At 53.3% G+C, this 13,140-nt stretch overlaps 4 protein-coding genes and 1 non-coding gene across 5 annotated transcripts; 3 read left to right on the forward strand and 2 right to left on the reverse strand.

The window, feature by feature from the left end:
• Positions 1–113: 113 nt before the first annotated feature.
• BO97DRAFT_t259 lies at positions 114–185 on the reverse strand. The gene has a single exon. It is a non-coding gene; the product is annotated as a tRNA-Glu (tRNA).
• Positions 186–455: 270 nt separating this feature from the next.
• Positions 456–1,632, forward strand: BO97DRAFT_462583 (uncharacterized protein; the record flags this gene model as incomplete). Its single annotated transcript, XM_025699426.1, has 3 exons — positions 456–467; positions 550–904; positions 934–1,632. 3 exons carry the CDS (start codon positions 456–458, stop codon positions 1,536–1,538), a joined length of 972 nt encoding a protein of 323 aa, XP_025546967.1. The 3' UTR covers positions 1,539–1,632.
• Positions 1,633–2,816: 1,184 nt separating this feature from the next.
• Positions 2,817–7,140, forward strand: BO97DRAFT_408716 (NACHT and TPR domain protein). Its single transcript, XM_025695926.1, has 2 exons — positions 2,817–3,207; positions 3,278–7,140. The coding sequence occupies exons 1-2, from the start codon at positions 2,839–2,841 to the stop codon at positions 7,097–7,099; spliced, it is 4,191 nt and encodes a 1,396-aa protein (XP_025546968.1). The 5' UTR covers positions 2,817–2,838; the 3' UTR covers positions 7,100–7,140.
• Positions 7,141–7,619: 479 nt separating this feature from the next.
• On the reverse strand, positions 7,620–9,579 carry BO97DRAFT_446578 (MFS transporter). Its single transcript, XM_025698666.1, has 2 exons — positions 8,960–9,579; positions 7,620–8,909 (listed from the first exon to the last, which is right to left on the reverse strand). Exons 1-2 carry the CDS (start codon positions 9,329–9,331, stop codon positions 7,716–7,718), a joined length of 1,566 nt encoding a protein of 521 aa, XP_025546969.1. The 5' UTR covers positions 9,332–9,579; the 3' UTR covers positions 7,620–7,715.
• Positions 9,580–11,821: 2,242 nt separating this feature from the next.
• Positions 11,822–12,187, forward strand: BO97DRAFT_428969 (uncharacterized protein; the record flags this gene model as incomplete). The annotated part of the gene is made up of 1 exon (XM_025697337.1): positions 11,822–12,187. The coding sequence occupies one exon, from the start codon at positions 11,822–11,824 to the stop codon at positions 12,185–12,187; it is 366 nt and encodes a 121-aa protein (XP_025546970.1).
• Between the last annotated feature and the right edge of the window lie 953 nt (positions 12,188–13,140).

A 13,140-nucleotide genomic window follows, 5' to 3' on the forward strand; every position in this document is an offset into this window, starting at 1 on the left:
TGAAGTGGTAGTCCCGCGCACAAACCACATCTCCGAGACCCGCTGCAGACTTTTGCATCTCCACCGGTTCAACTCGCAAGATGGCCATGAAAAAGGAAAAGGACAAAAAAAAATTCCGATGCGGGGAATCGAACCCCGAGCTGCTGTGTGAGAGACAGCGATGTTGACCATTACACCACATCGGATCTTGTTGAAGAATTGAACGAATTCTGGCATTCTGTAGCTAGATCAATCAGGGGATGATCAGTTGTCAAGTTACCACGGGCATAAATTCTAGGAACCCGTGACAGTCTTGCTCTCTCACCTAATCTTCTAGGATGATATGCAAGCCCAGGCAGTAGCATTAGTTATACTATTCGCGTACCAGATCTAGATTTCTCTATTATGGGGCAGGGTTTTCGCATGCCTACAATGCGCATTGAAAACAGTTCGTCCGGCCCTAGCGGCAACAGAATATGTTCTGCTTGGTACGGCAGGACCTACCGACAACAACTATTCGGATACGAAGACAGATAATCAACAACTGGGGTTGATTGTACCTTGCTCCAGGTCGATGATCCCTGGAGCCCCTTCACCTCGGGCGAGGTCAACTCCTACGTCCACTGCCTGGACGATCCCATCACCCGCCTGGATCCCAGCGGCTATTTCAGTCTTTTCGGCATAGAGTTCGGGTGGAAGGACCTAATCACGACCATCGCTGACGTCGCAGGTAGCATTGCACTCGGGGTTCTCACCGGTGGTGCAAGCCTGGAGGTGCAGGTCGGCGTGGCTGTGGCGGTTGGGGTTGCTGTCGAAGTCACGGCGGGTGCGCTGGGCGACCTGGTGGAAGGCAATCAAATCACGTGGGCCAGTATCAGCGGCGGCGCGCTGAGCGGAGCAATCGGTGGGCTAGGGGGCAAGTTCGGTAAACAAGCAGTCAAGTGGGGATTGAAGACCGCTGTCTTCAGCGCGAAAAAAAGGCGCTGGGTCGAGCCGGGTCGGCAGCTATCATGAAGGCCGCGAAGTCAGGGGGGGAGAAGCTCACGGGGAAGGCAGTGAAGAAGATAGCTGTCAAGGCCGTCAAGAGAGGGGCGAAGAGCTTTGCACAGCGCAAGGCTAAAGAGGGTGTGAAGAACTTGCTCTCGTCCGGCGAAGACTCCAGTGGGCAGCATGCATCGTCGCTGGGTGGAGGTTCGTCTTCCATGGAGAGCAGGGGCCCCATCTGGCCGGTTTTCAAGGATGGCGAGTACAGTTTGGGTAGCCTGGCGAGACAGGCGCCCAGCCTGAGCTTTATGTCATCGAGCTACGGGGACGAGTCGGGCGAGAACGATTCGATTACCGGAGCATTGAACCGCGAGTTCAGGTTTCTGTTTGGATTGACGGTTCGTCGTCGCAGGATCGGATCTCCCAGCCCAACAATGGGCTGTCGGAATCTTATGAGCAGAGTGTCAGCATGCTTGCATCGGTTAGGATTGGAACCCGGAAACCTCATTGGCCTACTTTGGATGCGCTGCCTGGCTCAGGGGAATGATTGTCGTACGGTGACCTACATAAGATGAAGTTCAGCTGTGTACTGGGGAGTAGTGCGAGAGTGGTGAATCCTCTCTTCACCCAGCTCAGTTTCATGTCACTGAGCCGATGAACAAGGTGTCTTGAGAGATTAAACGGAATGCCACGAAGTGGTGAGAACTGGCACAAATCAGTATTGCTGTGAACGTTACCATATTCCCAGCTGCTAAATATATATTGCGCGGAAACTACAAGGTGGAGCGCCTTTACCGGGCTATAGTCTCTGAGTGAGCAGCACCGCTGCAGCTTACTTGCTTCCGAGTCTGGACCATTAGACTGGAAAAAGAATTGAGGATACATAAATTCATATAACGAAAAGTGGTACATGCTGCAATATACCCACTTGATCGATGGTGATGGTCCTTTTTCTCTCTTTTCTTTTTGCTCGATATAATGCGTAGAGAAGGTAACTCTAGCACATACGACCACAGGGTGTGGAAAACAGGGCTTCCCGTCCGCTCAGCCGTACTTAAGCCACACGCCGGGAGGTTAGTAGTTGGGTGGGTGACCACCAGCGAATCCCTTCTGTTGTATGTTTTTCTCTTTTTTCTTTCAAGAGACAACTTCTTTCCGCAATGAATATGTGTTACATGCAGATGGTGGCGTCATCTCTGTTGGCACTGGAGGAAGCTAAGGCAGGGACGAGAGACTAACTCTCCGCGAATACTGGGTACCGCAGCAAGGCCACTCCAAATCTTTCTATCGGTACCAGTGGGAAAAATGAGAGTACGACTATGGTTATCCCAAAAGCACCAAGTTGTCACTGTTCTTGTTGTCACATTACTGAAATGCTTTGTTGCTTGGTCGTCTCATCTGGTTCGGTGTCATTACTTTGGTAAGGCAGCAGTTAAGTACTCTAGTTAGGTATGCCCCTGCACAGTGCACACTCCTGATCGCTCATTGAACACGCACAGACATCCCCGGTCGCCCCCTGCCTGATCAGATCAGATCCGATTGGATTGGATTTATCCCCCCTGCATCTTACTTAGTACAGTACATTGTATGATTGTATCTATCTAGGTAAGGTACCTCGTATAAGTGGACCAGACGGGAACAGCAGCACCAATGGCTCAGCCCTAATCAGCGGAAGTGTCCGCAACAGTCTTCAGCTGAGTGGGGCCGGATGAGGTTGTGTGACAGAGACAGACAGCCTTGTCGTCTTATCGCTGTACTGAAAGCTGACATCCCCGCCTCAGCTGACCCGTGATCATCAGTCTTAAATACAATGCTACACCCCTCCATCAATTCAAGTCAGTCAGGCACCGTGAATCGGGACTATAGCTGTCCGTCATGGCGGGCCCGAAAAACCAGATACCCGCTATCTACGACCGGGCGATTCAGAAATACCGCGAGATCACGGATGAGACTCTCGATGTCGAGGTCCTGGCTTCCATTCGGAGTGTTAATGATCTCATTAGTGCGATCGATGTGCAGAATGCCAAGTTCAGTGAGTTTCGCGAGAAGCGCGGGGTGCTCTTTGATGTGCTTAAGGCTGCGCTGGTTCCTGTGGAATTGTTCGGGAACCTCGCGGCTGGGGGCGCCGCGATGGTGTTCGCGCCTAGTAGTTTGGTCTTTGGTGCGGTCACGTATTTGATGGGTGCTGCGAAGGGGGTTTCTACCTCGTATGATGCGATTCAGGGGCTGATGGGAACGTTGAAGGTAGGTCACCCTACTCGGCAATTGTGGGGTGTTGACGCTTGCTAGGCGGTGTCTGCTAACTGCATCAAAGGATTTCACGATTCGACTCAAAGCTTACAGCCAGGAAGCGATCTCGGACGCCCTGAGCGATAAGCTCGCCGATATCCTGGTCACGCTGCTCGAGATCTTCGCCTTAGCAACTAAGGCCATCCGTCGCGGCCGTCTGCTCAAGTTCACCCGCAACATCCTCCTCGGAAGCAACGATGCGATCCAAGCCGCCATGGGTAAACTGGATAAGCTGACCAGCGTCGAGGCGCGGCTGGTCGGCGCGGAGACCCTGACTGAATCGAAACGCACCGGCCGCGTCGTCGACGAACTCGCCGTCACGGTCACCAGCACTAACGCGACGGTCACGGAGACCGGGATGACGGTGCAGCAGATGAGCTACCAGGTTACCGAGGTGCAGGAGATGCTGAGTACGTTGGTGGTGTCGGCCGGCGAGAGAGCCCAGGACGGCGACAAGACGCTACACGATCTGGTCGCGCAGATCCTGCGGCCCTCCAAGACGGATTACGCCCAGGACTGGTACGAGAAGATCAACAAGGCGCGCATTCCCGGCACCGGCGACTGGGTGCGACATGAGGGGATCTTCCAGAGTTGGTTACGCCGCGATACACCCGTCATCTTCGTGTCTGGCAACCCCGGCGCCGGCAAATCGTACCTCTCCACCAACATCATCAGCCTGCTGCGCGAACAGTATACCCTGGGGACGCAGAGCACATCGCTTGTCTCCGTGGGGTACTTCTTTTTCAAAGATGATAACCCCGACACCCGCTCCATCCATGCGGCCCTGCGCGATCTCGCCTTCCAGATCAGCAAGAGCGATCCCGTGTATCAGCGACACATCGCGAGCGTTGAGCGATACGAAATGATCAACAGTCTGGAGAGTGCGTGGCGGCGGTTGTTTGTTGACTACTTCCTCAAGAAGCCCAACGTCGACGGGCGCGTGTACATCCTCCTGGATGCAGTGGACGAAGCCTCGGACGAAGAGCGCAAGCGATTCCTAGGCCTCGCCAAGGATCTGTACGACAGCCCGCACGCGGTGCGTCTGCAGCTGGCGATCGTGGGGCGGCCCCATATCAGCGACCAGCTGCTGGAAGGGCTCGAGGTGGAGGTTCCGACCATCCACGTGACGACGCAGAAGAACTCGGACGACATTAACCAGTACATCCACGCCAGCATCAAGAAGTCGGTGGTGCTGCGCCGGGTGTCGGCCAAGCTGCGCCAGGAGATTGTAGAAAAGTTGTCGGCCGGGGCGGAGGGCATGTTTCTGTGGGTCAATCTGATGTTGCAGGAGCTGGTGAAGAAGCGCAACGAAAGCAGCATGCGGAAAGCCCTTGACGACCCTCCCAAGGGTCTGAAAGAGATTCTGCGCCACGTGCTCGCCAACTTCTCGATGATCTCCAACGAGGAGGAGCTCGAGTACCTGAACGAGATCCTCCAATGGGTGGCGTGCTCGCAACAGCCGCTCACCCTTGGCCTCGTCGACGATCTACTCCGACTGAAATCGCCCGAAGGTGATGGCATGATCTATCTAGAAGGTGCGCTTCGTCGACAGTTCGCATCCTTCTTCTCACTCGACCGAGAGGACAGTCTCACGACGGCGGAGTTGCAGAACATTTCGACTAAGCCGGGCATCTTCGACGCATCGGATGACGAGGCCGACCAGAGCGAGGAGGCGTTCGAGGATGTGGACAACTTTACCGACTTCAACTCCGATCTGCAGACGACGACCGTCACCTTCTGCCATGCCTTCATCGGGGACTTCTTCCGTGACGAGACCGAGGGCAAGGTATCTGCCAGAGAAGATCATCTGGCGGTAGGAGTGAATTATCGGGAGGCCAAAGCCCACGTCCTCAAGACCCTCCTACGTCTATTCGCGGATAGTACATTAGCGGACAAAGCAAATGATTCCATAGCCATGCTCACCCATGCGGCGCAGAATTGGGTCTATCATCTTCTTAGCACCACCCCCTCGGAATGCTCGCTTGAAGACAGGAAAAAAATCGCACAGCTGCTGCTCACCGTGCTCCGATCCGAGGAAGTGATGGCCGTGTGGATCGGCCGTCAGGCATGGTCCTTCACCACCGCCAGCATCCGGTCGGTGCGGAAGTGGTGGGAGGACGAGGAGGTGGTTGCCTCTCTCTCGGAGGAGGAGCGTGGATTCATCTCTGCCACTGAAGCAGACCCGATCACCACCTTCGAGCCGGTGGTCATGTTCTGTGCCAAAAAGTGGCTATGCGAGAAGACGTGGAATGCCTGTCCTGTTGCCGCCGTAGTCTGGAGCTACCAGAGCCTCCAAAAGGGAAAAGAGGTCGATTTTCTGGAAACGTTTGACCCCAGCGCTGCGGAGTTGATTGAGGCGGCTGAGTTCGGCGGAATGGAGAAGACCGCGCTGTGGTACCGACGCTGTGCCATCGCTCTTCGCGAGGTCGGACATCTCGATTCGGCGCTGGAGTACTTCACCAAGGCCTTGGAGCTCGACCCGAACGAGTGGCTAACCAGGCCGGGGATGGCCATGACCTGTAAACTGCAACATAACTACCAGCAGGCGATCGAATACGACGAGGAAGCCGCGAAGCTAATTTCCCAGGCGATCGCAGATGCTCCCGAGGCGATGGACCTGAAGCTGGGGATCCACGCCATCCTCGAGCGACTAGGCGATAGCTACAAACAGCTGGGCAATCTGGACAAATGGCATGAATGCTTCGCGAAGGCATACCAATCCACCCCGTACTGTAACACCTGCATCAACGCGCTGCTGGAGCATTATCACAAGGCCCACGAACATCAAGCCATCATTGACCTGCTAAGGCATTTAGCCGACACCCCGGTCCCGGACGAGGATTACTCGCGGTTGACGCAGACAGTATGGCTGAACAGCGACTGCGATGACCCGTTCCTGAACTTCGCGCTGGCAGCGGCGTTGGAGACGGGGACGCTCAGCCTGATGGTTGAAGCGTGGCGGGTGGCCGCCCGCACGGCCCGCAGGGCGCTGAAGACCGTCACGGCGGCCAACATCGAGCTGGGCCTGGCGCGCATCTACAGCGAGTTCCTGCATGACCAGGCCCAGGCAGTGAAGCGGTGGGAGGCGATCATGAACACCTATGTCTCGTCCGCGGACGAGACCCAGATCGGGCTTATCAAGCTGCAGGCCGCGCATCGGCTGTCGCAGCACTATCTTGCCGAGGCCGTGAACGCCGGGACCAACACGCCCGAGGCGGACGAGGCAGCGACGAAGCTGGAGAAGCTGGTGGCGCAGGTCAAGTGCGACGGCAACTCGTTCGCGTACATCCTGCAGAGCGCATCGGGGCTCGCGCTCGCGGTCTACCATCGGCTGAAGGGGCAGCACAGCGAGGCTCGCGCCCTGGTGCGGCCGGTCATCAAGGCCGGTATCCAGATCTTGTCCGACGATGACCCGGAGAATGACCAGATGGGGCTGATCAATCTACTGACGGCGCTGCTGGCGGCCGGCGACACCAAGAGCATCCTTGCTGTGGCCTACGCTATGGGCGCGCGCGAGGAGAAGGCCGACGGCGAGACGGCCGACGAGGACGAGGAGGAGGATGAGCTGCGTCTGTGGACATGCGACGGGCCGTGCCACCGTGAATGGTCGGTTCCCGATGATATCTCGCTGTGCACCATCTGCTTCGACTCGTTCTGTGCAGACTGCACCAAGATGCTCGCCGAGGGCACCATGGCCATCAATCGGTGCAGCGGCAACCACGTGTCTAGCTTCGTGTATGTGCCACCACGCCCGCAGCCGGTGGCAAAGGGCGCGGTGGTGGTGGATGGCGAGGAGATGGAGTTTGAGGCTTGGAAAGAGCTGCTTCGGAAGGAGTGGGAGGTGTAGCGCTTGCACATTGAGTGCAATCTAAACATATAGGATAGACCCTGAATATACCTATCTTTATTCTTCTTTCGCTTTGTACCGCCTGGAATGAAGTGTATAGTCCGCTTACTTGACTATGACTTCTGTTGGAGCAAGTTGATACATTTATTATATTGGCGCCCCGGGAGAAGCCAGAGACGTAGATTCCCCAAGAGCATTCCTTTCCTGCATCATATATGTACTTATTCACTCTATCCTTAGTATGGTCCACAGCTCCTTCCTCGGGGCATGTATGTTCCTTCAAGGTTCCTTGTATGTAATAGCATCAGTGATCCTCGTGGCTGCCGTATCGCGCTCCCTATAACTCCCGCTCGTTTCCCCCATCTCCAAGTTTCTGGTTCTTAAGTTTTCCATGAATTGTGAACCCACATGAGCTGAGACTACGATACTCCTTTTTCTACAAGCTTCTATGTCGCGTGAGAACTCGAAGACGAGCAGTGGAAGCCACGACCGAGGCACGACGCATGTTGACACCGAACACCAGCACTAATCATGTCTATTCGGCCTCTATTCACTCTATAGCATTTTTCACTCTTGTCCACATCAACTCCAGCCCAAGCATGAACTCGCAACCTACCTACTTCTTGCCACTCCCGTCCAGCTCGACAGGAAACCTCTCGCGAACCACCTTCCCGTACCGATTGAACAGAATGGGCACAGGCACAAACGCGACAGCAATGAACCCGAGCAACGAGTTGCCCCATCCCAGGCCCAACGCCTGGAACATAGCCGGGCCCGCCAGCGGGAGCAGAGCACCGACCAGCGAGCGCGTGGCAGTGAGGGCCGCGTTCGCAGACGCCGCATAGGCAGGGTAGCAGTCGATGACGTAGGTCTGGATAGGCATGTAGATGCCCATCATGCCGATGCCGAAGGGGGCCATACCGATGATGGGGACGATCCAGTGGACGTGGTACTTGGCGGACCAGCCGTACCAAAAGAAGCTGATGGGCAGGATGCACGAGAAGAAGATCATAGTGACGAGACGCATCTCGGGCTCGAAGACGCCACCGTTGCGCGCCGTCAGCTTGCCCACGATGCGGTCGCTCGTGAACGCGATCAGCGCCAGCCCCGTCATGAATCCGATCCCAATTCCCAGGTACGCCAGTCCCGAGATCCCTGTCGTCCACCCGTAGTCCTCCTGGAACACCGACGAGATCGTCGTGAAGAACAGGTACAGCAGCCCGTACACGAACGCCATATAGATCGACAGCAGCAGCACGATTGGCGACTTGAAGAGCAGCAGCAGCGGTCGGCTGAGACCTAGTTTGAGCGCTTCGCCTAGACTGGGCCGTGCCGCGCTTTTGTCGTACGCGCTGCGTAGGTCGGATCGGCCCAATTCCTTGGAGAGTTTCTCCGTCTTCCATCGGATGAGGACGGGGGCATAGGTCTCCCGGTTGAGCACCTCGATGCCCGCGGAGATCGCTCCGCCTGCGATCAGCAGGATCCAGAATACCCAGCGCCAGCCAATGGTCTGGCCGATGAAGCCGCCGGCGATGGGTCCGGCGACGGGGCCGATTAGCGGCCCGAGGGCCCAGATGGATGTGGCCATTCCGCGCTGTTCGACGGGGAAGAGATCGGCGATGACGCCGGCACCGAGTGTGAGACTGCCTACACCGCCCATACCGGCGAGAAGACGGAAGACGATCAGAGCGGAGATGTTGGGAGCAAGCGCGCAGCCGATCTGCCAGACGACAAAGAACCAGTTGGCACAGCTGAGGACGATGCGACGGCCGTAGATCTCACTGAGCGGGGCGAGGAAGAGAGGACCGACCTAGTTTGCTTATTAGCGATGCGCAGGATGAGGTTTGTAGTCGCACATACTGTATACCCCAGTAGGAAGATCGTGACACTGAAAGAGAGCAAATACTCATTAGACACGCCGAAGTCCTTCCCGACGTATCCCACGGCGGGCGAGAACATACTCGAGGCGAGAGGCGAGATGAAGGTGATGGAGCTGATCAGGGCGAGCAGGCCCCATTTGCGTCCATTCGCGAAGTTCTGGGGGTTATGAGGATCATCCTGCCCATCCCACCCCACAATGCCTCGACTCAGATCGGTTTCAGGGAACAGCGGTTTCGGTGGTGTCGCTGTGGCCGGGGCGGGTGTTTCTTCTGTTAGCGTGGGCTGGTCGTTGGATGTGCCCGAGTATGCGGATTTCTCCGAAAGACGCCGTTGGCTTTCGATGTCGTCCATCCCTCGAGGCCGGATGTTCCGCGAATCGGAGATTCTTTGCTATGGAGATTAGATTGAAGACGATTGTTAGATAGTGATAAGAGGAGTGAGTGTAACGAGCGGCAAGTAAGGTGAAGGAGACTGAACTACCACAGAATTAAGTATGTACCAGAAGAAGAAAGATAAAGAGCGGAAGAGTGTTTACAGCAGGCCCAAGCACAGCGACACCTGTTTCTTATAAAATGAGCTGTTGACGGGGCCAAAAGGTCGGCCGCATAAAGCCAATGCATAAACCCAGGAGCTATCGGCGATTTCGGCTGGAAACCACCTTGTGCATGTGCACAAGACTTTATGTCGAATGCCGGAGCAGCCATCCCCAGATCTGATTGGTCAAGTGGCTGCAGACATGCAAGTGAAGCCAAGCAGCAGATGTGTTGGACGGGGATAGGCGTTAAGGGCCCAGTTTTCAGGCTTTTCGATGATGGATCTGATTTGAGGGCAGAGGCCGGGGAGGAAACGCTGATTCAGTGCTTTGTCTGCAGCCTATGGGAGATATTGTTCAGGACTTACCCGGTCCCACTGAGTCAGTGGCCCACTTTCAAGACTGAATTGACCAGTTGCTGCACTCTCGCGCTGGTCTGGCCACAATTTCTCGTGTAGGTTGATCGTTTCCGAGCAGAATCACAACATAAGTAGCTAGTTATGATCCTTGAAAGCGTTATGCTGGCTGACTGTGAGCAGCGAGTGCAAGGAACACAGACTCACTCGGCACGATACCCGACCGCACGTGGAAGCAGCGTTGCCACCCGCAGCGGTCGCTTTGCACACCTGCCATCAGACTGACTGACTTACTACGTTCATAATAGGTCCTAAGCTCGTTTCTGTCTCAACTTTGAATTTGATGTTTAGTAAAGCTAGACTATCCTAGTATGACTTAATCTATCCCTGTTCTTCTTAGCAAATCTCGCTCTTTGATGTCAGCAAGAACCCTGTCAGCATCCATCAAAAGACAAACAAAAAAAAGGCCCAAGCACCCTAGTCCGCCCCGACTCAATGCACCGCTGTTCACCAAACACTGTTCTTTGTCAGGATGCTTTTCGTAAGTAGGCTACCCCTCACCCTAGCTATAACTCCGTTGTTAAATCCGCTTGTCTGGGAGACGAGTTGATACGCTTACCCCGCATCTCCAGTGTCTTAAGCTCCGGCACCGCGCGAGCGGACCATCCGAGGACTTGCATTGATCGCGGCGAACGGACTTTTCTGGTACTATGGGTAGCGTATGAGCTGAATGATCATTTGCTGTTCGTGGTTGTGCAGAGAACCCAACAGTGATGTATTCTTACCGGGAATAGTGAAGGATGCAAGTAGATGGGAAGGTCGATGTATCAGATCCCGAACTGTCGTCGCTTGCTGCTGTTCTCTTTTGAGGTGGTGCAAAGGGCGGCAGCTTCCGCAACACCGGTGCTACTGATGGCATTGGCGCTATTCGCTGGCATAATCTCAGAATTGGTGCCAGCCACCAATCGTCCCTGTATGAAAATCCTGAGTGACACGGTAAGTCCGTTGCCTGACTGAACATCGTCGAAAGCCCATATTATATGCAGAGCATTGTTCACGCGAAAGGCAGAACCAGAAAACACAGGAGTTATCCTCGCTGCATTACCAATGACTACCAACGATAGCACGCATCGAACAGAGACGGTCAACCTAGCAGAATGGAACAATGAAATCACAAGTGGACAGCAATAAATCATGCCATATTCTCTAAGAAATTCTGACATGGACTTGTGATGCACATTCACAGCTGCTGTACAAAGATGGTTTGATTCATTTGTCTTTGATGTTATATCTCTCAGTCCCTCAAGCAAGGCTATTGGGTTGGCTAACCACAAACCCGTGCGACGCGCATTCTTTGATCAAGTAACGAGCGCCTGTCAAGATTAATAAGCTACCTCGATCTAACCTATATCTACAATTTAATTTGGTAAAAAATGCGATGGGCACTCATTCAAAGACAATAGTCTAACATAGAACTCAGTGCCCACGCCTTTCACACTCCAGTGTCTGTAAATAATGTTCGTGAATAAGAAAGAAAGGTAACAAAGAGAATATACTATCTTCAACAATGCTCATTGTCCATATCATCAAAGCTTTATCCATGAAGCCAACATAGAATAGCCGAGTACAAGAATTGCTCAGGAACACTCCCGGTACACAAAGCGGAAGACACTTTATCTTACTTTAATCACACCGTGCATTTGATTGTCTCTGCGTTAGCTTCGTTATCCCATTTTAATACAGCTAAATTTTCATTGTCCTAAGCTATCTTTATTTCAGCCACATGCAAGTGTCCGCTGCTCTATTTAAGTCCAAGGTTCGCCAGCATGCCTAATTTCTGTCCACCCCAACGCACTACAATTACAAAGACTCCAACACCACCCCTCATCGCCTCTATCTTCCCTCTTTCGACTGTGATAATTTAAGCATCGAGGCTCCGATTCCAACCCGAAGATGTCTGACGACTGTATCTGTGTGCTTTTCACTACCATAGGTTGCGCAGGGACAATCGCATGGCTCGTGCTAGCAGTCTGCGCGAAGATGAGGGAGTTCCTTTACCAGCGAAAAGTGCATTCAGAGTATGAAGTGAACATAGATATCGCTCTGTGCCATTTTCTGGAAGAATACGTCGGCTCCATAGAAGAGAATGGGGAGCAAGTGCAGCTGCTAGAGGCTCAGGTGAAGAAGTTGTCCGAGCGCGTGGCCGAATTGGAAGCAAATGAAAAGACGGTCCATGTGACGGAGGTTGATGAAGCGACTTTCAAGGCTATGGAAGCTGGAAGTGACCTTGATGAGTATGCCACGGTCGAGCTGCTTTAAGCTACTAGCTTAGCGGCTACGCAAGCGGCTGCTTGATAGTTATGATGCTCACCCCTTGGCTTGAGTGTGGAGAACATCACTTGTCTCTGATAGTCTCCATGCGCCCCAGTTATGTGCTCTCGGGTGTTATAGCATATATAGGTATTTATATCAATTTACTCACGAAATATTGCTGTAATCCATTACTTTCTATGATTCTCAACGATGTCTCATTGTAGCAAGACCCTGAGAGAATCCTGGTGCTGTGTCTGTAGTTGTTATCACTATTTCCACTTACTAAAACACGGTAAATCACAAACCCTTCCTACTGCTTGCTTACTATTACTGCTATTCCAGTACCTCTATCCCAATCGTAAAGACCATAGCAAGGCTAGCGCTAAAGCTCAAACTCTAGAAGCAAGATTACCGGGCTAGTTTTTTTTATCCAGCATTATGTAATTCGAACTATGCATCTATACTTGTACACCCGACTTGGGCGGCAAATTAAGCGCAAGGAGAGGAAAAGCAGAATTCCCGCGGAAAACAAATGATATGATCAATCTATCAGTATAAGCTAGAAGAGCTTGATTAGACGGGATTAAGCGGATCCCACATATTCAGCTATACATACACCACTACAAGCCAAGTTTTTCAAAGTCACTGATGACTCTCTGATATCGTTGTGTATACGAAGATAAGGCAAAGAATAACAAGTTTGCTGCACAGATTACGATAGACTCCAGTTAGCATTAGCTTTCCGGCCCTCTCCTCGTTTTGCTTATCATGAATGTGGGTACAAGCATGTCCCGGGTCTCTGATTAAACAGCTCCTCTCCCGGATTAATCGAAGTAGAGGGTATTCTTCAACAATTAGGTCCGCACCTTCTTTATTCTCTCATGAACGGGGCTTATACACATCTTCTTGAACAATGTAGCTTGCACAGTACATGTTAATCGAATACACGTAAGCCAGCG

Source organism: Aspergillus homomorphus, assembly GCF_003184865.1.
Source record: "Aspergillus homomorphus CBS 101889 unplaced genomic scaffold BO97scaffold_58, whole genome shotgun sequence".
NCBI classification, from domain to species: domain Eukaryota; kingdom Fungi; phylum Ascomycota; class Eurotiomycetes; order Eurotiales; family Aspergillaceae; genus Aspergillus; species Aspergillus homomorphus.

Bases quoted from the DNA above. Each gene is read 5' to 3' on its own strand.
- BO97DRAFT_408716 (XM_025695926.1), top strand. From the start codon at position 2,839: ATGGCGGGCCCGAAAAACCAGATACCCGCTATCTACGACCGGGCGATT. The intron at 3,208-3,277 runs GTAGGTCACCCT...ACTGCATCAAAG, and splicing joins GGCTGATGGGAACGTTGAAG to GATTTCACGATTCGACTCAA.
- BO97DRAFT_446578 (XM_025698666.1), bottom strand. From the start codon at position 9,331: ATGGACGACATCGAAAGCCAACGGCGTCTTTCGGAGAAATCCGCATAC. The intron at 8,910-8,959 runs GTATGTGCGACT...TAAGCAAACTAG, and splicing joins TCTTCCTACTGGGGTATACA to GTCGGTCCTCTCTTCCTCGC.